We start from the raw sequence: 22844 nt of genomic DNA, 5'->3' as shown, positions 1-22844 counted from the left end.
TTATATATGTATAATCCTTTTTTAGCAGCTCTAAACTAAACCAAGGCTTATGCTAAGGCTAACCTTTTATACTTGCATATGTGTCACTGTGTGGATATTTTTCGGACGTTATCCTCCTCCTTGTGTTTAATGCATTGGACAACGTGGACGTGCTGTTACCAAATGTGTGTGTGTGTGTGTGTGTGTATATATATATATATATATATATATATATATATATATATATATATATATATATATGATTTCACAATATAGCTTTATAAAGAATGAACTTTGACCCTACTATCTTCTGCCTGCCCACTGGATGCAACAGCTGTGGACTGTACGCTCTCTGGTCAAAATGGTTTTCTGTGGAATGTTTCAGCAGTACAAATTCAGCAGCAGCAGAAGGAAAACTCAAAAGTGATTTTTAACTTATTTTCATTTCGTAACTCTTTACAGAGTTACGAAACGCAATCAGGAACATGATCGCAAGGTACGATGAATGCCTGTTTTTGAAGTATGGTTTGGTTAATTTAACACTTTATTTTTGAGATGCTGCAAAAGGATTTTGCAGATCAGCTACTAATTTGTTTTTAAAACCTTGAATTTTTTGTGTGACACTTTTCTCTCTGTGAGTTTTGCTGTTATCAGACACCATTGAAAGTTAGACCCCCACCAAACAGCTGTGGGGATTTTGCATCTGATGTTGTGCTGCGTTGTAGCCCCATTGATGGTTGTTGAATATCCCATTGATCATTTCCACTGATTTATATATCTATTGGCTTGAATGCTTTTGCGCTCTCTTGTCTCTTCACTGTGGCCACAGAACAAAAAAAAGCAAAAAAGCTAATCAAAAAATCGAACACTGGTAGCACATTCATTTTGTGGTTGACCATTGTAGATCAAAAGACAGGTGAACTGCAGCTTGTAAATGTCAGAGCAGAACGTTGTGAAAAGGTTTAGACTGTTTTTTAGTGTTTAATAAGCATATGCTTCCTGTTCAGTATCAGAATGAAATTACAGCTGGTGCTAACAGACAGAGATCAGGCAAGTCTTATTATTTTTTCTTCTGTCTGTCAACCCTGCAGTAGCCCAGGTTCACAGCTGTTAACTGTAGAACAGTTCAACAGATGTCAGTTATGACATTACACCTGAGTTTTACAGCTCATTACTTACAAACAAAGAAATCCCTCGCTTCAGTTTAACCATACAGAGAGTTGTTTCCTGTGTCTGTGTTCATGACAAAGCTCAGAACCGCAGATTAAGATTATTTATAGATCTGTGCTGATTATGAGCTGCAAGATCAGAGTCAAGCAAAAAAAGTGTTTCTGAAATATGATAAAAATAAAGGGAAACAAGAAAGAAAAGAAAGAAAAAGGCTGTGTCTATCTGCACATCTGACAGTGTGATGTTAAAAAGATGGAAATCAGTTGCAAACTGAAAACACACTCTACAAGCAGTCATTAGAAGGCAGGCAACATTATGAGTTTTAGTGCTGGTTATTAGAGCCGTCCTCTTAAAATGATGCCAAGAACGATGCCATCAAAGTGCCCTTGACTGCTGAAAAACAGATAGTGAACTCAGTCTTGTTACAGGGCTTATAAATGGCATCTGTCATTTATGGATTTGTCATCTAGAGCGGGTCAGCTACTAATGCAAGGTTGCTGGTTCAACCCCTGGCTGCTCCAGGCTTCATGTTCCAGTATCCTTGGGCAAGATACTGGTCCAGAGTTGCTCCTGATGCTTTCATCATTGTTGATAGAAAACACTTTGCAACTCGACTAAGCATGTAGTAATAATAATAATAATAATGATGGATTGCATTTATATAGCGCTTTACAATACCACTATTCATTCACTCTCACATTCATACACTGGTGAAGGCAAGCTACAGTTGTAGCCACAGCTGCCCTGGGGCGCACTGACAGAGGCGAGGCTGCTATATCGCGCCATCGGCCCCTCTGGTCATCACCTGTAGGCGGTAGGTGAAGTGTCTTGCCCAAGGACACAACGACCGAGACTGTCCAAGCCAGGGCTCAAACCAGCAACCTTCCGATTACAAGGCGAACACCCAACTCTTGAGCCACGATCGCCCTGTATGCATTAGCCATACTCATCTACATGTGGATGTCACACTTTTATGGATGTAATAGGTTGCATTAAACTGCAGTACCAGCAGATGGAGACATTCTATTTCAAGCCAACATGAAAACAGTCATGGAAAACATTTAGAGAAACATTATTAACACATTGTAATTATAGTCAAATACATATCAGCCACCTAGCTTAATCATTTCTGGCGTAGTAGGAGTCTGGTATGTATTTCATACCTTCCTTGGTCACTCGCCACCCGTTGACTTTAAATCTATATTCCCTCTGCTGCTACTGCAGCTTTTGCATTTGTCTGCATTTCACGCTCAGGAGAGGCAAATCGTCACATTGCTGTCACATGCTTCGCTGCGATATCAGATGCACTTATTTGAATAAGTGTGTGAATAATTGAGACTTGTTGTACAAAGTGGTTTGTTTTCTCAGGTATAGAAAAAATATATATGAGAACCAATGCATTTACTATTTACATTTGATTTATTTCATTAATAATCCATTTTAAAATTTAATTGACTCCAATATTTTAAAAACAATAATAGTGGGTCACAGTGGCATCTCATTTTTATTAACAGTGACTTCTCTTTCTTCAAAGTAGCACACTTTGAAATTATCTTTGGAACAGAGAGCTGCAGGACTGTGATGATGGGGAATACTTTGCTGGCATTATTCTGTAAGTACATTGATTTTCTCCGTTTGTGTGCCACTAATTAAAGAAAAATATGTTTTGTTTGATTGGATTCAGTTCATGTTTTTGTTTGTTTGCTTGTTTTGTTTTCATTAATTTTCTTTTTAAATCAGTATGATTGTTTATGTAAAATTGGTTCTTTGACTAAGTTTAGAAAAAGTAATTAAACTTACTGTAGTTATGTTTTTTTTAAGTTACCCAGTTAGTATTTCTTGTAATTCTTTCTTATTTCAAAAAATTCCTGTCAGTTATTTTTTGTCATGTTCCCAGCTTGTTTATGATCTCATAGTATATACGTACAAACAAACATTATTGATATTCTATTCATCATTCTGATTTTCTGCCAGATTGATAATGTCTTGATATTAATATTTGTTCTAGTGTTCAGCACATTTTTCTGTGGAAATGCAGAAGGTGAGAAATAGTTGTCTTCGCCTTTCAATTTTGTGAAGTGTTTTATATTTCCCTTGACCCAGCACCTTCGTTGATATATTTGATAAAAAATTTTATACATTCTATATTGTAAGTAATATTTGGATGTTACATACAACATGTTAAATTCACCCGTGAGGTTGATTTTTTGTATTTTGTAGTTTGTTTCCTTCGTGCCGATCAGTTTTCTTCTTGTGAATGTATGTGATCATGTCAGCAGATTCCAATAGTAATCCAGCAAAAGCCACCACTGAGAAGACAAGAACAGCCACAACCACAGGTAGTCGTCATATTCTTCTTTGTAGTGATTATCCCACATAGTAACTTTTAAAAGTCTTGAATTGAAAATTATAGGTTAACCAACTAATATTACACATTTACCTTTTCTGAACCACGTTGTCTTTATTTTGCTGTTTAAGATGTTGCTCCCAGATGTGTTGTAATCTCATGACTCCAGTGTGAGTCATATTTTAGTTTGTATTAAATGTAAATTCAGGGTTTTTGTTTATTTTTTTTGTGTCTTTGCATTACCAAATGACAGAACTTGAAATCAAGGCCACTCTCAGAGCAGACAACACAACCATACCAGCAGGGGGCAATGTAACACTGACCTGTGATCTGAAGCACTCTGGTGACTTTGAATATCAGTGGTTCAGAGAAACCTCATCCAAAAGCAGGTCCACATTAGAAGTTGGATCGGATAGACAGATCAGTATCTCTAAAGGAGCATCTACACCTGCAGAGGAAGGAGCAAGAAAAATTCACTCACAATAGAAAGCGATCCAGTCACCATTGAGGAAAATGGTGAACTTTATATTTCTTTTGGAATACAAAGTTTTGATTGTGTGTGAAAGTGAAAATTTTGTACCAAATTTTTTAGACCAGTATTTGAAGTCATAAAAATTTGAACATAATATTTGAATGATGTAACTTCAGTAGCTTCTCTCTAGAGATGGGGATTGATAAGAATTTAGCAATTCTGATTCTCTTTTGATTCTCATTGGCTCCATTTTGAGAGTCACTGCCATCTCTAAGCATCATAACAAAGACATCACATTCATGCAAATTAATTACAGGCTGTGGATGAAATGTTTGTGGATGGCAGAGTTATTTCAGGTCTTTATTGTGATCAGTGCTGGGGTTGTTACTCAAAAAAGTAATGTATTACACAGAACATTTTTATTAAAAGTAATGCAGGAGATTACTGATTACTCCAAGAAGTAGGTCATGTGTTGCACTCTTTGTTACATTACTATTGCATTTCCCTGTAAAATGACCTCAAACACATTGTCACGTAATTACCATTTAGCAATATAACACTTAGGCTACAGCCCCACACACCAACACAAATCCCTATCCTAATGAGGACCAGTGTTGCCAACTCCTCAGTAAGGAAAATCACTATTGGCTATCCTAAAAGTCAGTAGAAGTCGCTAAATAATGTCATCTCCTAATTTGCATAATTGATCATGTTTATGTAATTGTAACCTGTAACATGTTGTAGGAGAGAGAAATAACATTGTGGAAGAGACAAAGTGAGTAAAAAACATCCTAAGTGCATTTATAATACATTTACAACTACAAATTAAATTCTTTTAGCTATCACATTTCCATCTCCCTTACTCGGTCTTGGTGCCGGCAAAAGTGACCCGAAATGGGCACTCTGGTGGAGTTACTTTGTGTGTGTGTGTTTATGGAGTTTTAAACCTTGTGATTCACAAAAAATAAGAGTAAAAGAAGGGCGGGAGCAGTGGCTTTGTTCATGCGCGAGTCATTTTCAGTTTGGACTAGGGATGGGTATCGTTTAGGTTTTATCCTATACCAGAACCAAACCGGTACTTTTGAAACGGTGCTGGTGCTTAAACCGTGCTCGAAGCGGTGCTTAAAGAATGGAGAACACACACTTTGTCCAAAAACCTCTCATGTTTAGCTGTTTTTTCTAAAAAGATAACAATGTTAGCCTTTTCTGCAGCTATAGGGCATATATGGTATCACTCTTGGCTGGAAGCAGTGCTTAAACAATGGAAAAAACACAAATTTTGTCCAAAAACCTCTCATGTTGAGCTGTTTTCCACTTTTTTCTTTGGTCATTTTAGCCTTTTTGGCCAGGGTGAAGGGAGCATCTGCCATCAAACAAGAAGACAGCCGCATGTAACTACGACGGTGTTTGCTAGTTCACCTTACATGCGTTAATTTAATAACGTGGTTAGCCTACTCAACGTAAATTACACACGAACAACATTAAGCTACTCATGCAGAGAAGAACAGCTGCTGCTGCCATCATCAACCGTCATCATTTCTGCTACACTGGCAGGGCTAGGGGCCAGGACTCTCCTCTTCGGGTTCTTGGGGGATGTTGCTAACTCCGGGTCAGATAACAGGCAACCCACCCGCAGTAGATGTGCTCTGTGTGAGGTCTCGCAGCAAGCTATCAAATACGGTGCATTTTTCGGCTTTTAAAAAAACGCTATGCGTCGCCAGGTGTTTCATCAGATTCGAGGTGTTACCTTCTTTGCACAGTATCAGCTTGAAGCACTTGCTGCAGGCTGCTGAGTTTGCATCTTTTGCTGTGAAGTACAGCCAGACTTTTGACCCTTCGCCTTGGGCATTTTTAATCTGTAGCTCTCCTCTAAAAGAACGTACGTACCTGGGCCCACCTACTACGCTTGCAAAGGTAAAATGATTGGCTAGAATCCAAAGTGTATGACATTTCAGGGACATTTCACACCGAAATGTGTGCTGCTTTTTGGTCTGGTTACTACCGTTTATGTCAGAACCACCGGTACCCATCCCTAGTTTGGACACGTAGAGGCCAGCATCTCTGACAGCAGCTGGGGGCGACTGCTGAGTGAGGATGATCTGCCGTCTGTGAGCGCTTTGGCATGGGCAAAGTGCGCAGGGCAGCGCCCGCTGTTTCTTGAGAGTAAGAGCGAGCTTTCAGTCAAAGAGTGGTCATAATTTCCTAATAACACCAGCAAAAGTCACCAGATTTGTCGCTAGTCGCTTTTTAGAAAAAAGTCACTAAGGGGTCTGAAAAAGATAGCGAAAAAGTTGCTAAGTTGGCAACACTGATGAAGGCATACATATGATCTTTTTCTTAGTATTTAGGTATGAACACAAAGCAAAAATAAAAACCAGAACAAACAGACTTTAAAGTGATCTCCAATGTAATTCTACTTTAGAAGCATGAACAGGATTGTATTGTTGTAGGGTCTTTACCCAACAAAATAAAGCACCTTGAGACAACTGTAGATGAGATTTGCCGCTAAATAATTACATGAAAAAAAAAAAAAACAGGTAGAAATAGAGACTGCAGTCTGACTGCTCATCCATTTGTTACCTGAAAAAGTTTATCAGCAGCTGGCTTCACTACAGCTTACTTGACTGGGTTGGGTCAAGCGGGGTCTGCATTTATTCAGCTTTAGCGTCACTCTGGGCTCTTGGCTAGCTTAGCGTTAGCATTCTATGTGTGCAGGTGCTTGCAAAGATCTAAAGTTGTGTTAGCTACATAATGCAACTGTTTTTGTCCTGGAAGCAGTTTGAATTTACCATTGTGACCTTATCTTATTGTGCAAAAAAAAAGTAGTTATGTCTATATCCACTTTGGAAACTGCCCTGCTAACTCACTGACTTGCGCAGGTAACAAAGACAGTGATGAGCACTCAAGCGTAGAGCATTGCATTGCATTCTCCATACCTGTGTATATTTGAACTGTTGCTTTGAAGTGTTTTTGTGCTGGTTTTCAACTTTGCTTTCTTGTGCTGACTTTCTGGTGGTGTTGGCGGTAGTAGTGATTGTTATATCACCTGTTCGCTTATCGAGGGAATTTTTGAATGAGTGGATGATGGGAGAATGCGACTTTTGCTGACCGCTCAAGCCTTGAATGTTGTGATAACTGTTGTTTTGGATAAATTACTTTATCCAAAACAAAGTTACTTTCTCAGATAAGTAATTACAAAAAGTATATGAATATATGTGTAATGCATTTTTTTTTAATAATAACCAGTAATGACATCAAGTAAAAACAAAGTGTTTAGATGCAAGTATTCCTACTGTTTCTGTGTGGACACAGACCTATTCACAGTTCTACTGTGTTTTTCTCCTAAAAATGTGTTTGTCCACCTGAAACTAACAAAAACACAGTCAATTATAGATTATAAATAAAAGCTTGTAGCTGTGGCTGCATGATGTAGATGCTGGTTTATATATTGTCTGACAAGGCAATGAGTTCAGTGCTGGGAGGAGACACCGAATCCTGGATTGTGTCAGGAAGAGCATTTTCCAAACAAAACGTGTAGCTCTTTATTTTATGTGAATAAAGGAGCAGCTGAAAGTAACCAAGTAATGCATACCAAGTAAATTTTAAACATTAACAATTTAAAAGCTGTTGAAATGATGATACATGATAACATTACATTGTGTATTCAGCAGAGCTGCTGAGTCTGACAGTGGAGTGTAGAGATGCTGGTGTGCCAAACAGTTTATCTGTGACACAAATGTCTGTTTTACAGTCATCTTACTGTAATTACATCATATGTATGTATGTATGTATGTATGTATATACCCAGTTCCTTAACAAGTGTGATAATCTCAACAAATCTTTGCACAAAGATCATCACACATACAAAAGCTATTAACTATACATTTTAGTAATAAGCATCCATTTATTAATCCCATTTCTTTTGAATTTTGTATTCATCATCCCCTGAAAATGTTACATTATCTGTTTTGTTAGTTTCATGTGTCACATTCAAGGTTTGTTGCCTGTGAATAACTTAATGGTCACAAAATTTTGTGTCGTTGACTGATTTTTTTTTTCTAGATCTACTCTAATTTTACTTGTTGTTGTTTATGCTTTTCTGTGAACAGTTTCCAATAAGCCCAATGTGACCCTGCAGCCATCCTGGACTCAGATATACAGTGGTGAGACGATCACTGTCAGATGTGAGATCCATGGAGGAGACACTGAGTGGGATTATGAGTGGGAAACAAACAGCATGATAAAAGCTCCAAATCAAAATGAATACAGGATTAGATCTGCTTCATCATCCAACAGTGGAAACTATCGCTGTAAGGGCAGAATGAAAAGTTCACAGCATGAAACAACAGAGTGGAGTGTTTCAGTCACACTGACAGTTTCTGACAGTAAGTAGAGTCATAGTTCATTTAACCTGGAAATAGAAACAGTTTGTAAAAATGTGTTTTTATTAGTACATGTTGAGATATTTGACATGTTTAGATAGTCTCACTCTTAAAGTTCATCATAAATATTTGTGAGTCAACATTTTAGTGACATTGAATTCAGAGTTAAGAGATGAAACATTGAGAGAAAATCTTTGTTGAACAGATGAACCCCGTCCTGTCCTCACTGTGTCTCCATCATGGCTGAGTCCTGGAGCCTCAGTAACTCTGAACTGTGAGGTTGAACATCCGTCTGCAGGATGGAGCTTCTACTGGTATAAAGCTGTTCCTGATCTATCAGAGAAATCCTCCAGTTATGAGCTGCTACCTGATGGCAGTGGGACTGCACAGGACTCCTACATCATTCATGGACAGACACACACAGCAGGATATGTGTGCAGAGCTGGAAGAGGAGACCCAGAGTATCACACTGATCACAGTCAACCAAAGTTTGTCTGGTCTGCAGGTCAGTTTGATTCTCTTGTAACCAGTACAGCTGTTATTTACCTTTAAAGGTCCCCCAAAGAATAAATGATTTTTTTTTCATTTGTGATATTGGTATATATCTTTGCCTAACAAGCACATGTGCAGTTGTAATTGCTATTTCACGTTCTCCTCTCTGCATGTTGTTTTCAGGTGTTCATTCAGCAGCAACTCTCAAAGTGAGTCCTGACAGTGTGCAAAATTCGATGTATGCCTCTGTCTCACTGACCTGTGAGGGAAACTTCACTGAGTGGAGAGTGAAGCGGTTCCCCAACGATGGCCCCCTGTTCTATTCCAACTGTGTGAGAACGACTGGATCCACATGTAACATCAGTTACATATTAAAGTCACCTACTGCAGTGTACTGGTGTGAGTCTGGATCAGGAGATTTCAGCAATGCAGTCAACATCACTGTACAGAGTATGTTATTATACATTCTTCATGTTCTTTTGGTCGTTTTTTCCCCCTTTATGTTAATCATTACCTCACAGTTTTTCCCCACTACACTGCTGTATGAAAGTAAATCTGTTAAAAATGGACAAAATGTGGGACATTTAGGCAATTTTCAGTCTTATTTTAGCTCAACCCTTATCAGTGAATAAGCAGTAAATGTCTGAGTATGTTATTATACGTATGTTTTTGTGGGTTCTCCACAGAGTGCTCAAACCACTAAGTTTTACTTTTTAACATATTTACAACAAGCAAACAAACAAAAACTGCAAAACCCAGCAAAGCAGAGTACAGTACAGTGGTCCCTCACTATAATGCGATTCACCTTTCGTGGCCTCGCTGTTTTGCAAATTTTTTTTCGTGCGATTTTGCATGGTTTTTGGGTTATTGTTTTTTTTACAGCGCATTGTGTTCTGCATCCTGGTTGGCTGTAGACCATTGCCAATCAATCTCGTGCTGTCTCCTGTCGTGTACAGAATGCGTTCAGTTTGTCAAATTTACATAAATCTTCTATCACTCTGAAGTGCTGAACTGCATGTTTGTAAGTTTTCTCCCCAACAAACACAACAATGTTGATGAAACATTTTGCACTGTCAAAGGCACCTGTGGTTGCAACCAAAAGGCAGAGGAAGATTCTAGCCATTGCACAAAAAGTTGGACTTTTGGACTTGCTAAAGGAAAGTAGAAGTTACTGTATTTTTTGGACCATAGGTGGATTATAAGGCGCATTAAGCAAAACAAAATAGTCAGATAAGTCAAACTTTACTCAACTCATTCTTCTTGCTTCCTCTACTTCCGTACCATTGATTCTCATGTTCTGGACCTGAAAACAGGGTTTGATCTTTGGTTTCATTCTATAATACTGGACTTATTTTTCTACGAAGGTTTGAACTTTGAGAATGTTTAAACAAGAATGAAAAGTGTGAAAATGTTGATGCCTGTCTGAGAAAAGTGTATAAAGTGTGTGGTGAGGGGTTTTACAGCTTTAAAACATCTATAATAATTGTAAAAAATAAAGTTGGCTACTTTGCAGATTTCAGGTTATTTTTAGAATGTAACACCCGTGATTAACGAGGGACCACTGTACACTTAAAGTAAGACCTCATGTTCCTCTTTTCCTGTGTGGCTGTGTTTGTTATGTGCCACTGCATAAACAAGCAGCTGGTGAGTTGTTTTCATTAATGCTGCATCAAATCAGCTCAACATTACATTACAACACAAGTCTCACTCTGAAGACAAGGACAATTGCCATATTTCAAAATACCTCCAACTGTCAACCTAGAGCCCAAAGTCTTTTAGCTGTTACTAACTGATATATGGAAATAGCCCAAGTCTCATGAGATTAACATTTCATGTCTAAGGCACTCTACATTTTATAGGTCAGCTGTCCATTTGGTAAAAAAAAGTTAGTGTACGGTAGTTCTTATACACAGAACAGTAGGTATCACATCATCATGTAACTTTGGTGCCCTTCAGCTTTTTTTCTGATCTAACAGGACCACCATTGATTGTTTCACAGATAATTATTATGATCCTATCCTGGTGAGTCCTGTTCATCCTGTGACTGAGGGAGCTTCTGTTAGTCTGAGCTGCAGTTTGAGAACACAAAAAATACTTTCCAATGTGTTTTTCTATCACAATGACAAACTTCTTCAAAATGATCCCCGAGGGGAGTTGAAGATCTCTGCAGTGTCAAAGTCTGATGAAGGTTTCTACAAGTGTCAGTACTCAGGAAGAGAGTCAGCACAGAGCTGGATGTCAGTTAAAGGTGAGCAGGATCAAAACAGTTGATGGATTTTTTTTTTTTTTAATAGAGTACTCATTGATGGCGTATATCATTGAGTATGTGTTTTGTCTTCTTGTCACCTGACTCTACTATATATATGTTATATAGAATATATGTTTTATATATAGTTATATAGAATATATGTTTTTTAATGTTTAGAAAAAAATTCTCACATAAAGTCTCTTAATGTTTTCTGTTAATGTTTACAATCACAGTAGCTCCATCAGGTCCTGAAAGCTTTTCATTTCCTCTGTGGTTGGTTGGACTGGTTTGTGGAGTCTTTCTTCTTATTATTCTCCTGCTCTTAGGAATGAGTATTCTGTATTGCTATAGAAAAGTGAAGGGTAAGACATTTTTCTTACTTGATACAAAATATAAAAACATCATAGCCCTAAATAGAAGTAAAACAGTTTGGATTATCAAAAAAAAATCATTTTCCTTTTTTGACAGATTTATGCTTCACTGGGTTGGTATAAATCTCTGCATTCCTATTTTCATTTTAAACATTCAGTAGTAATTTTCTTACTGTACTAAATTTACTTTATTATGTTATTATCTGTGCATTTGTTATGTTTTCATTAGGCCGATCCAGTCGGACATCAACAGTCAAGACTCCACCAGAAATCATGGAGACAATCAGGATGAAACCCATGAATACAAATCTCTTCAGCATGGTCAGTGCTTAAACTAAAGTTTAGTATTAATAATTAGTCTTAAAGTCCAGGAGTTCTGGTCATCTGGTCATCAATCAAATATCAAAAACACAAAAAGTTGTGCAAATAATCAAAAAAATCCTAAAAACTGAGTTAAACCAGAATTTACTCACAGAAATGTATATCTAACTAAATGAACTGAAGGATCAACAAAAGTTATTGTTCCATATCATTACAACACATACAATATTTTTAATACACTGTTGATTGATTGATAATATTATTCATCCCGGGGGAAATTGGGTTAAGGCTGCCAGCCTTCCCAGCGCCATCTTAGCCTTCCGACCATACATCCATTACACAAACATCACGGGGAAGACAGGTCAGAGAGTTATAGCAATGGAAAATGCACAATGTGAGGAAAGACGAGGAGAAAAAAGAACTCTCCCCAGACTGAGCTCCAACAGGGAGATCAAACTGTTAATCAAACTTTCTAAAACTGTAATTAAATTAAATTCGAATTTTGTGTCTTTGCACTTTAACAAAACTGTGTTGATGTATTTGCTCTAATAGTACTGACATGATCCTCTGACTTTGTTTCTTCAAGCTCATTATGAACCCTATGAAACACTCCATCTTGCGGAAGAGACTGCTAATGGTCCAAATGGTACACAGTATCTTTTGAATAGCACACAGCAGCTAGAAATACACATACTTACAGGTCATAGCTTTAAATTGTAATTCTGACTCTGGCGTATTATTTTTTTAAGGTGATAATCACGACTATGAAACAATCGCTGACTTGGAAGAGACCGCAAATTGTGAAAATGGTACATGTCATGTTTTGAATATCACAGAGTGGTTAGAGATACATAAACATTTGAGTTAAAAACAGTAATTCTGGTGATTTTTTTTATAATCCTATAAATACAAATATATATATTTCAGAAGCAGATAAAGTTCATGAAGCCACATACTCTCTTACCGACCTTAAAAATTCCAGAAAGAACAGTAAGTATAGTACAAATACTCGCACATGCAAAAAAGATAAAATACATGCAAAAAACTAATTAGGAAAGGTTTTGACCTGCAGTACTGATGTAAATGTATTAATTATTTTCTTTTGCTCATTCATCTGATTATCTTAGCAAGGAAGCATCATAAACCACATGAGAGTCCTCTTTCCACTGATGTGAACATGGAAAATGCAGGTAAACTCACAACAGTCAAGCACTGAAATGTCTCATTACATTGACAATATTCCTTGACAAGATTAAATGGCCTCACCACATAACACCCTTACTCTGTGTCTTTTGTGTTTGCCTTACAGGTCAGTGAAGAGAGCAACAGGAGCAAAGCCAAAGAGAAGCATAATGTAATCATACTATAATGTTTAGAGCATATGCATGCTGTATATGTTCCCTACATCCTCTGAGTGAGACACGCTTGATAGAATTTTGCATAAGCATTGCATAGGGCACTGTGAGTGACCCATGCATATGTAAATATTTTGCACAAGTCTCAGAATCGTATATAATTGTATATTTGACAGTTCAATTGGAATAATGTAATATCAGAATAGAGTGGCGTGTCTAATTTAATGTATTTTAGCATCATATTATAGCATATATCATAGCATCTCATATGTGGTAGCATACAGATTTGTATTCCCTGTCTCCCATGGTAATTGCAGCGTGCTGGGATTTTCTTGTATGTAATGATATAGACACAATATTCTGTTTTGTTGTTGTTTTGAGGGGTTTTTTTGTATTATCTGGTTTAACTGACAATACAGCTTTAAATAAAGGTTTTGCAATGCTACATTAGGGCACCAATACATATTTGTACTGCATAATGTATTATACATTATGTTGAAATAAATAAATAAATGCTGTGACTGATGCTGTATTGACTTGAATGTAAACTATAACAGTCAAACCCAATAACACTGAGCTTTATAAATATGATATATCATCAAGTGTAACAGCCGTTTGATCACTAGGGGGCAGTGCAGGAAGCACAGCTGTATTTCACTAATAACTGTTGATCATGATATTTCCAAATCGATTGTGTTCTACTGAACTGCTTACATACCTTTATTGCTGCTTTCAGATTTTCTTAGATGTCAAACATGTAGCATAGATCCTGCTAGAAGCTATTAGAAGCATGGCACAATTAACACTTGTCTTGCTGCAACTGAATATGCATAAAAAGGACATTGATGATGTAACCAAACAAGAAGTGCAAATGTTGAAACTGCATTCTTGTTTATTTACTGCTTACCTAATCCATACTGCTGTGTTTGCAGCTTTGCTCTGCTCTCCAAAAATCAGGAATTTGATTTGTTTGCAAGTGACTCATTAAACCCCCCCAGAAAAATATAGTTTCTGCAGACGTGTTCTCAGTGGAAACAGAGTTTTGATTTCATGTAAAGTGACACTTGATGTAGTTTGATCTCAGCTGATTTCACTATATACTAAAACTGAATTCATTTACTGAAGTTTAAACAGCTTATTATGTTGTGATTATCAGAGATTCTTTAACTTCAAACTTTTCCCATGAGCCCCAGGAACTGGCCCACTGTAGGGTAACTGAAAGTTTAAAGGAAGAAAAAATCTCTGTGAATAGAGCTTTCAGAGCTACTTTTAAGGACACACGTGTTAGCTCAAAGAGGAAGCAGGATTAAATCTCACCTCACACTTCTGTTTCAAAACAGTATTTCTCTTTTCCCCATGCTCACCCACATCCTGCCCACTAAGTTATGACCATCTTTAAAACCAGAATTTCACCACATGGGAAATATTTTAAAAAGGAATCTGTTTGGGTGCAAGATCGAGAACCCAAACACAAACTCTTAAAGTGAACAGCAAAAAGCACATTTAATTCAACAGGTGGAAAGTCCAATCACACTTAGTATAGCTCTGTTGTGGTTTAATATCTTTAAAAAAAGACGTGCATCAGGAAACCAAACAAGAAGCAGAATTTTGCTTACATCATCCATGAATACAGTCGGTGTGTTTCCTGTTTTACTTTGAAGGCCTATGTCTCATGCCAGTGTTTTTAGTTTGCTTCCTTTGTCTCGTCCTGCCTAATTACTCCCAGCTGTGCTCTCCTTCTGTGTGTCATTGCCCTCATTATCCCTCAGTGTATTTAAGCCCCGTGTTTCTTTTTGTCAGTGTTGTGTTCTCCCTCATGTTGTGTGTTGCCTTGAAGTTTAGGTTATAATTTCCCCATGTAGTTTAGTTTTCTATAATTTCCTTGAGTCAGTAAATAAAGCTGTATTTTGAGTTCACTCCTGTGTGTTGTGAGTCCTGAATTTTGGGCCCAATCTCCTGCCTGCCACACAGCAATCCTTGACACTCATCCATTACCTGGTGTGGTTTGAACAGCGTCCCTGTTTAAAGTTAGCCAATGTTTGATTTGGGCAACATTACCCAACTGCCCCACTGTGCGGTTACTGAGTGCAGCAGTTACAGCTACTTTTAAGGAAGAGAGAAACAACATAGAGCACGCCATCTGGCCTCAAGCTCACTTCTGCTAAATGTCAGTTTTGCTCGAGGCCGCTCACTCTCTGTGTGTGAATTTATGACCACTCCAGAATTTCACCTTAAAGGAATCGGCCCTGATGTAATGCAGTACTTTACATTACTGAGCTCAGTTTTTTTCAATTAGGAAATATTTTTAGTTATAGATTCAACTGCTCTGTGAGAAAGTGCATTGATCAACAACACCTGCTGTGAAGGTTTACTGTCCGTGAGTATGACATCTCTGTTTATCAGTTAATGCTTTATTCATCTCTCAAACTATTTTCTTAACTGCTTATAAAACTTAAGTGGCCTGTGGCCTCCATCATACTCCAGCTTTTTTTTAGAGTGAGATGTTGTGGTTTATGTACTTTACATTTGAATCAATATAATAATTTTTGTGTTACAGCCTTTAGTATGAGAAATTAATGGCTGCTTAGATATTAGCAGCACCCTATTTAGGATTGTCTCTGTGGCATAAAAGAAACAGTGTAAAGAAAAGTGTATTCTCTTCCTTTATAATGCTTTTGTTCACTTATCCATCTACAGCAGTTTGTGTAGTGTTGTATCTGTGAGGGTAATAATTATCAGTGGTAAAATTGCTTAATAACAAAATGAGCAGGCAAAGGCAATCTCCTGTTTCTGTAAGACCTCAGTCAAGTTTTAAGCCTTGCAATGCAGTTATTCCAGTGTGTGAAACACTTTCAAGCAAACTGCTTTTCAAAGTTTTTGTCTGGCTTTGACGTTTATTACATTAAAACCATTAACTGTATAATATTAGAGTCCATCAAGGGCACTCCCAGCATCCATAATAAACATATTACTGAGAAGTAATTTTATTACTTAATATTAGCAGATATTTGTTAGAAATTTGAAGACTGATAAGAAACTGGAGGAAAGCAGTAAAATAAAAAGTTCCCACAAATGTATCAATGTATCAACAATTCCACAGGGGGAAAAACTTTTTGCTAGATCCAGCAGTGTAACAGCATTCAGAGACTTTGTTTAACTGTTTAGACAAATTTGTTGATATTTATTGTTTTTCATTCATATTTTTGTGTGAGTGGATGTATGAATTTATTAAGATTAGTAATAGTTCTGAGAATCTATTGTGTAAATATTATACTATATTATTATACTGTTATACTATAGTATAAACACATCACAGCATGCTGTAGTCAGATCATGTTAAGTTGTTATTTTAGTGTAAAAGGAAGAAAGCAGAAAAAAAACTATTGTTTCCTTCACAGCTCTTTGGTATCTGCTGTGCTGCTGCTTCACTCTCTCTCTTTACAGAAAGTTGTAGAAGTTTTCAGACGTGTCACTGCTGGATGTGAGGATGGGAGCCACTTTGCTCTGTGAGCTGGGCCTATTCTGTGAGTACATCACTGACTCCTATTGTTTGATTCATACTGACCCATAAACATGTTTTAGTAAGAACAGAGCATCAGTCATTTGTACCATTTCAGGTCATGTGATCAGAGGACTCTCATGTTTGTTACCAACATGGTTGTTTGTAGACTGGATTAGATGCACTGACTCAGATCAGAGTGGAGCTGGTTTAGATTATCTAAGAAAGGTTTGTTTCTTCCTCAACAATAATTTGATGCATTTTACATAATAATATAAGATAATAACACATTATAGTAGAAACTGATAAACCACAAGTGCTTATGCATGCATTTATTTGTTTATTTTCTGTATTTCAGTCTCTTTAGTTTGATAATGTCTGAAGTTTCTGTCTTTATTGTAGTGCTTTGTACACTTCTCTGCACTGGACACGCTCAAGGTGACTGAACAGTTTTACTTTTTTATTATCTTTTGTCGTGAAAGTTTTAAAATAAACTGCTAACACCAGGTGAAGATGATTTAAAGTGGTTTAATATTGTGCTGCAACATGGAGAGAAACACATTAGTCCAACATCAGATTGGTCTCTGAAGATCGGCCACTCTGATCCTTTTATACCTTCAAAATTACTCCAATTGTCTCCCTAGCAGTGCTGGGCAAGTAACACTGACAAAGTAATTAATTATAGCTACTTCTTCAAAAAAATAACTGAGTTAGTAACTGAGTTACAAGATTCTAAAAATAATGAAAAGTAACTATTGCGTTACTTTAAAAAAATAAAAAAAGTCTAACCCTGTGGGGTCCAGAGTATAATTGGCCATTTTTAACTACTTTTGATTTTACTTCTACATTTCACCTTTAACCCTTTAAGACCTACCATAGAACCAAGTCCACCAGAGCTTATCTTTATATTACACATGCTGTAGTGCCATTTTTGGGAGCATTTCAAGTTGCTATGCATCAATACAACCGTTATAGCCCACATTTTAGTAATATGTATGCACTAGGTTCATAGAAAGTACATAAATTGCAAAAAAGTGCAATAAACTACAAAAAAAATTGAAAATCTTTTTGTTTTTGTTTTTGTTTTTACATATATTTCTAGTTAGAGAGATTTCAGAGGTTTATTCCTCAAAACTGTAAATACAAAAAAGTTGCACAAAATAGTTTCCCACCACAGGAAATTTATTTTAAGTGTCTTCATAGTTTTATTTTTGAGATACACCAATTTTGATATCTTGCAGGAACAACGAAAATAAATATTATATTATGTATTATATTATGGGGCGATTGTGGCTCAAGAGTTGGGAGTTCGCCTTGTAATTGGAAGGTTGCCGGTTCGAGCCCTGGCTCCGTTGTGTCCTTGGGCAAGACACTTCACCTGTTGCCTACTGGTGGTGGTCAGAGGGTCAGAGGGCCCGGTGGTGCCAGTGTCCGGCAGCCTCGCCTCTGTCAGTGCGCCCCAGGGTGGCTGTGGCTACAATGTAGCTTGCCATCACCAGTGTGTGAATGTGTGCGTGAATGGGTGGATGACTGGATATGTAAAGCGCTTTGGGGTCCTTAGGGACTAGTAAAGCGCTATATAAATACAGGCCATTTACCATTTATATATTATAATGCAAATTTGCAAAGAAAACAGCATATGCATCAAAATAAACTATTTCCAGCAGTGCAATTTGAGTTCTAAGCATCCCAGAAACTATACAGAAAAGCATAAAGCAAAATATGACTTTCAAAAACACCAGTATAGGCTTATCAGGCCCTGAAGGTAAAAAACTAAATTTTCTGCAAAAATGACGTCATTTCTGATTTCAGCCAGGTAATGGTGGACATACGATAGTTCACACTGACGTCTATTGCAACCTAGGAAGTGTTGCATATTTCTGGAATATTATGTTTTTGTTGCTGCAAGAGCTTTTTATGCAATTTTTGGAAAGCTATATGTGGAAGGAAACCGTGACTTAGGACAAGCTAATGGCATAACATGTCAATACAACTCCTCTGGTTTCATATGCAAAAAATTTATTATTTATTTATTGCGCTACCTTACGTGGTTGTAGTTCTACAGAGATTTTAAAATAGTTACGCAAAATGGAGCGTGTCCACTCCAGCTGGTTTTAAAGGGTTAAAAACTATTTACTTTGCCTTGTTTGGTATCATTCTTTTCAGCACAACCTCACGTGTCTGAATTTACAGTTCTGTTTTCATTTTGACATACTGTATTAACACAATTGATCTAAAATCAGACAAAAAACATAAAATCCGAGTAGAAAAAGTTATATTTTTTTACTGTAACAACCACAAACATGTTTATTGAATCATATTTCATAACTTTAAATGCAAATATAAATTGTCAATTTGAAAATCATATGCACAAGTTTTGCAAACAACAAAGTTATTTGCAGCCATTTACATTTTACCCCTTTTTTTAAATAACCATTTCAAAACTATTTACATAACAATCAGCTGTTCTACATTCAATAAGATTTCACACAAATTATTTGTGCCATTCCAAAAATGTCTGTCCACTATAAAGGAGAACATCACAGCCTGATACCTGCAGGTCTGACAGCAGCAGGTGTATCACTCCTTTTTCTACCTGGAGACAGCAGTCACCTCATTGTTCTGACACACAACACAAAATTACCCACAACACTACACACTAACTACACAAGACAACACATTAACTACACCCTCCAAACACGCTAAACGTCACAAATCTCTCACATCTCAAAACTCGCTCTCTCTCTTTTTCTGCTGTCTTTCTTTCTCTCTCTCTCTCTCTCTCTCTCACCGTCACTCGTAAACCTCCCCCCTCTTCCTAAACAACCAAATGTCATGTTGCCACATCATTTTTGATTGGTCGACATGGTACATTTTTCCACCAACACGAAAGGGCTGTTTTTTGTTTTGTTTTTTGCTCATAAGCAGAGAGTGCTTGCTAGCGCTGTCCTAAGACAGAAACTATGAGGAAAAAGTATATATATTGTTTATCATGACTCTGGTTTTACGTGGCCTATCAACACAATTTAAAAACTGGTATATATCACCTTGTTGCTTTGTCATCTTGAAGTGGTCATGTGATCGGCTACTATATTCTTCCTCAGTCAAACAGCAGCACTCATGCGATTGTTTTGCCCCCCTAGCTTCAGTTGTTGTGCTTGAAAGTGATCATCGGGCAGAAAGTGATTACCGTCAGTGGGAGCGCCCATAGCTGCTTAACCCTTTAAAGCCGGTCGGAGCGGGCACACTTTGTTTTGCGTAACTATTTTTAAATCCCGGTAGTGCTGCAACCACGTGAGCTAGCGCAATAATTTTTTTGCATATGAAACCGAAGGAGTTGTACTTACATCTTATGCCACCAGCTTGTCCTAGGTCACAGTTTCCTTCCACATATAGCTTTGCAAAAACTGCATAAAAAGCGCTTGCAGCAACAAAAACATAATATTCCAGAAACACGCTTTGCCGATCCGATAAGCTGTTCATAACACTTCCTATGTTAGAATAGACGTCAGTGCGAATTTTCGCATGTCCGCCATTACCTGCCCAAAACCGGAAGTGACATCATTTTCGCGGAAATGTAGTTTTTTACTATCAGGGCCTAATGAGCCTATACTTGTGTTTTTAAAAGTTATCTTTGACTTTATGACTTTCTGTGTTGTTTCTGGGATGCTTAGGACTCAAATTGCACTGCTGGAAATAGTTTATTTTGATGCATATGCTGCTTTTTTACAAATTTGCATTGTAATATTTCGTTTTTTCCTGCAGTATATAAAAATTGGTGTATTTCAAAAATAAAACTATGAAGACACTCAAAATAAATTTCCTGTGGTGGGAAACTATTTTGTGCAACTTTTTTGTATTTACAGTTTTGAGGGATAAGCCTCTTAAATTTCTCTAACTACAAATATATGTTAAAAAAACAAAAACGATTTTCAATTTTTTTGTAGTTTATTGCACTTTTTTGCAATTTATGTAATTACTATGCACTTAATGAATACATATTATTAAAATTTGGGCTATAATGGTTGTATTGATGTACAGCAACTTGAAATGCTCCCATAAATGGCTCCACAGCATGTAAAAATATAATATAAGCTCTGGTGGACTTGGTTCTATGGTAGGTCTTAAAGGGTTAAAGCTGTAGCTTCCAGATTACTTACGTAGTCAGCTACTTCCGTGCAACTGGTATAGGGTGTAGTAAGCTGAACACAGCTTCAACCGTCTGTTTGTTGAAAAATAGTAACGGGCCGCACCGCATTTTCTTGTTAGCAACGGTAATGCCGTTGTAACGATAGGAATAGTAATTACTGAAAAAAGTAACGCTGTTAGTAACGCTGTTATTCCCATCACTACTCCCCAGAGACCAAAGTCTTCCAGCTGTCCTTTTATACCTTGACCAAACTTAGAGACAAAGGAAATTGAAGTTGGCCCATGTCACGAGGGGGCGATACCTTCAGCCTCATCCTTAAATCCTTCTCTTCAGAGTTTAAGAATTACGACGCTGTTTTCTTACTTAGCACCTAAAGAATTACATCCCGAATCCTCCCTCGATCTTCTCTGAGATAAGGATGGGAGTTTCACTGTCTGTCTGTATAAGATCTCACCTGAACTCACAATGGCCCCACTCTGTCTGTATGTGTATGTGTGATAGAGCATAAGGCCCATTTGGGGTGCTATTGTACATGCATATAACTAAGTGAGCAAGTGATATTAATAATACTAAAGTGATCAATATATAGAGTAAAGAAATGTCCAGTACACTTCCTTTTTATCTATTTAGTAAAGATTGAACAGAAAATACTGCATACTCACCCTTAAACACTTTCCATTTCTGTTTTTATTTATTCATTTTTAATAAGTTTCTCATTTTATGAAAACATCAACACAGATGTTGCCTTTGATGTCATAAAAGTATTTCAGATTGCTTATATTGTCCTTGTGTTTGAATCTAGATGCTGTGCTAACTATTCAACCCAGCTGGTCCATTTTTTTCACCGGGGAGTTTGTTACCTTCAAATGTAACATGAACAAAGGAAAAGACAGCAAATTGGAATACAAAATTAACAAGAATGGTCGAGAATTTATCCAGTACAACACACTGAAAAACTACAGATTAGAAATTAGATCTACTGGTGACAGTGGTGAATACCAGTGCTCAAGTCGTACAAAGAGCTCACATAAACCAAAGCACAGTAATACTGTCTCTCTAACTGTATTAGGTAAGTCCTCAGTGAAAAAACAAACGATACATTTAAACACTAATCTGGATGATAAAATACAGTGTACATTTGATTAATGTTGTCATGGAAACTTGAAACTTTGAACACAACCACTGTTTCTTACATGTTACTTTGCTCACAATATACACAATGCTAATGCACTCTATAATGCATCATATTCGTTTTAATGTGTAACAGCAGCACTTGTGAATGAAATTAGAAAAAAAACTTCTGTTATCTAAGCAAAAATCATACAAATACAAATCCCTCTTAACCCATCATTGTCTATCATTCAGCAGTGAACTGCATTACTTTACTAATTAGTTACAAGTAGTTCACTATTTTGTTCATGTATTAATTAAGTGCGACTTCTTCAGGCCAGAAAACTGAAAAACTGCTATACCATTCTTTTGTTGGGATGTAAGATTTACTACACCACTGGAACAGTGTTGAGATGGACACCGGAAAGAAAATAAAAATTAAAAAAACAAAAAACAAAACTGAAATATGATCATAGTGAAATATGTAGATTTTACCTCAAGTCAGAAATTGAATCCACTGAAAACATATTTTAAAGTGTAGCTTTATAATAGATCATGATGTGTATATTTTATTTCATATTAGCACATAAACCCAGGGCCACACTGACAGCAGGAACAACAATCATACCAGTAGGGGGCAGTGTGACTCTGACCTGCTCTGTGCAGAGCTCTGATGGATGGAAATATGAGTGGTTCAGACGAACCCAAAGAACCTCTGAAGGTAAAATCAGAGATCAACAAAACAGAGATATCAGAGTATCTGAAGGAGGAATCTACAGCTGCAGAGGAACAAGAGGAAACCCAGTTTACTACACTGATAGAAGTGATGATGTCACCATTGAGAAAACCTGTGAGTTCAGTCATTTAGTTTGAAATATACATTCAGTCATGATTATCAAACGTACAATGTTAAGTTTTCTGTGTTGATTTCATGTTTCTGTTTGTATC

The 22844-nt window shown here is 37.0% G+C and overlaps 2 protein-coding genes and 2 long non-coding RNA genes across 4 annotated transcripts in view; all 4 read left to right on the top strand.

The window, feature by feature from the left end:
- Nucleotides 1–266: 266 nt before the first annotated feature.
- Nucleotides 267–11172, top strand: LOC147335383 (Fc receptor-like protein 5). The gene is made up of 7 exons (XM_086286057.1): nt 267–322; nt 442–475; nt 6005–6131; nt 8078–8353; nt 8556–8855; nt 9026–9292; nt 10842–11172. Exons 1-7 carry the CDS (start codon nt 267–269, stop codon nt 11111–11113), a joined length of 1332 nt encoding a protein of 443 aa, XP_086142183.1. The 3' UTR covers nt 11114–11172.
- Nucleotides 11173–11256: 84 nt separating this feature from the next.
- LOC147335382 (uncharacterized) lies at nt 11257–12397 on the top strand. Its single transcript, XR_015126732.1, has 4 exons — nt 11257–11452; nt 11559–11574; nt 11691–11782; nt 12369–12397. It is a non-coding gene; the product is annotated as an uncharacterized LOC147335382 (long non-coding RNA).
- A 313-nt stretch (nt 12398–12710) lies between these two features.
- Nucleotides 12711–13187, top strand: LOC147335381 (uncharacterized). Its single transcript, XR_015128668.1, has 3 exons — nt 12711–12772; nt 12910–12972; nt 13092–13187. It is a non-coding gene; the product is annotated as an uncharacterized LOC147335381 (long non-coding RNA).
- Nucleotides 13188–16552: 3365 nt separating this feature from the next.
- LOC147335379 (uncharacterized) overlaps nt 16553–22844 on the top strand; it is a 41188-nt gene continuing 34896 nt past the window's right edge. The window contains exons 1-4 of the mRNA XM_086286056.1: nt 16553–16661; nt 17039–17074; nt 21589–21855; nt 22480–22746. Coding sequence (XP_086142182.1) covers nt 16625–16661; nt 17039–17074; nt 21589–21855; nt 22480–22746 — 607 coding nt within the window. The 5' untranslated portion in view covers nt 16553–16624. The remainder of the gene's footprint in view (nt 16662–17038; nt 17075–21588; nt 21856–22479; nt 22747–22844) is intronic.

Source organism: Aulonocara sp. 'chitande type north' Nkhata Bay, linkage group LG3 (assembly GCF_057382095.1).
Source record: "Aulonocara sp. 'chitande type north' Nkhata Bay isolate Kocher_YH1m ecotype deep benthic linkage group LG3, A_spYH_male_GT1.1, whole genome shotgun sequence".
Taxonomy (NCBI): Eukaryota; Metazoa; Chordata; class Actinopteri; order Cichliformes; family Cichlidae; genus Aulonocara; species Aulonocara sp. 'chitande type north' Nkhata Bay.
Note: the sequence above shows the minus strand (reverse complement) of the source record. Positions and strands in the feature narration are given on the sequence as shown.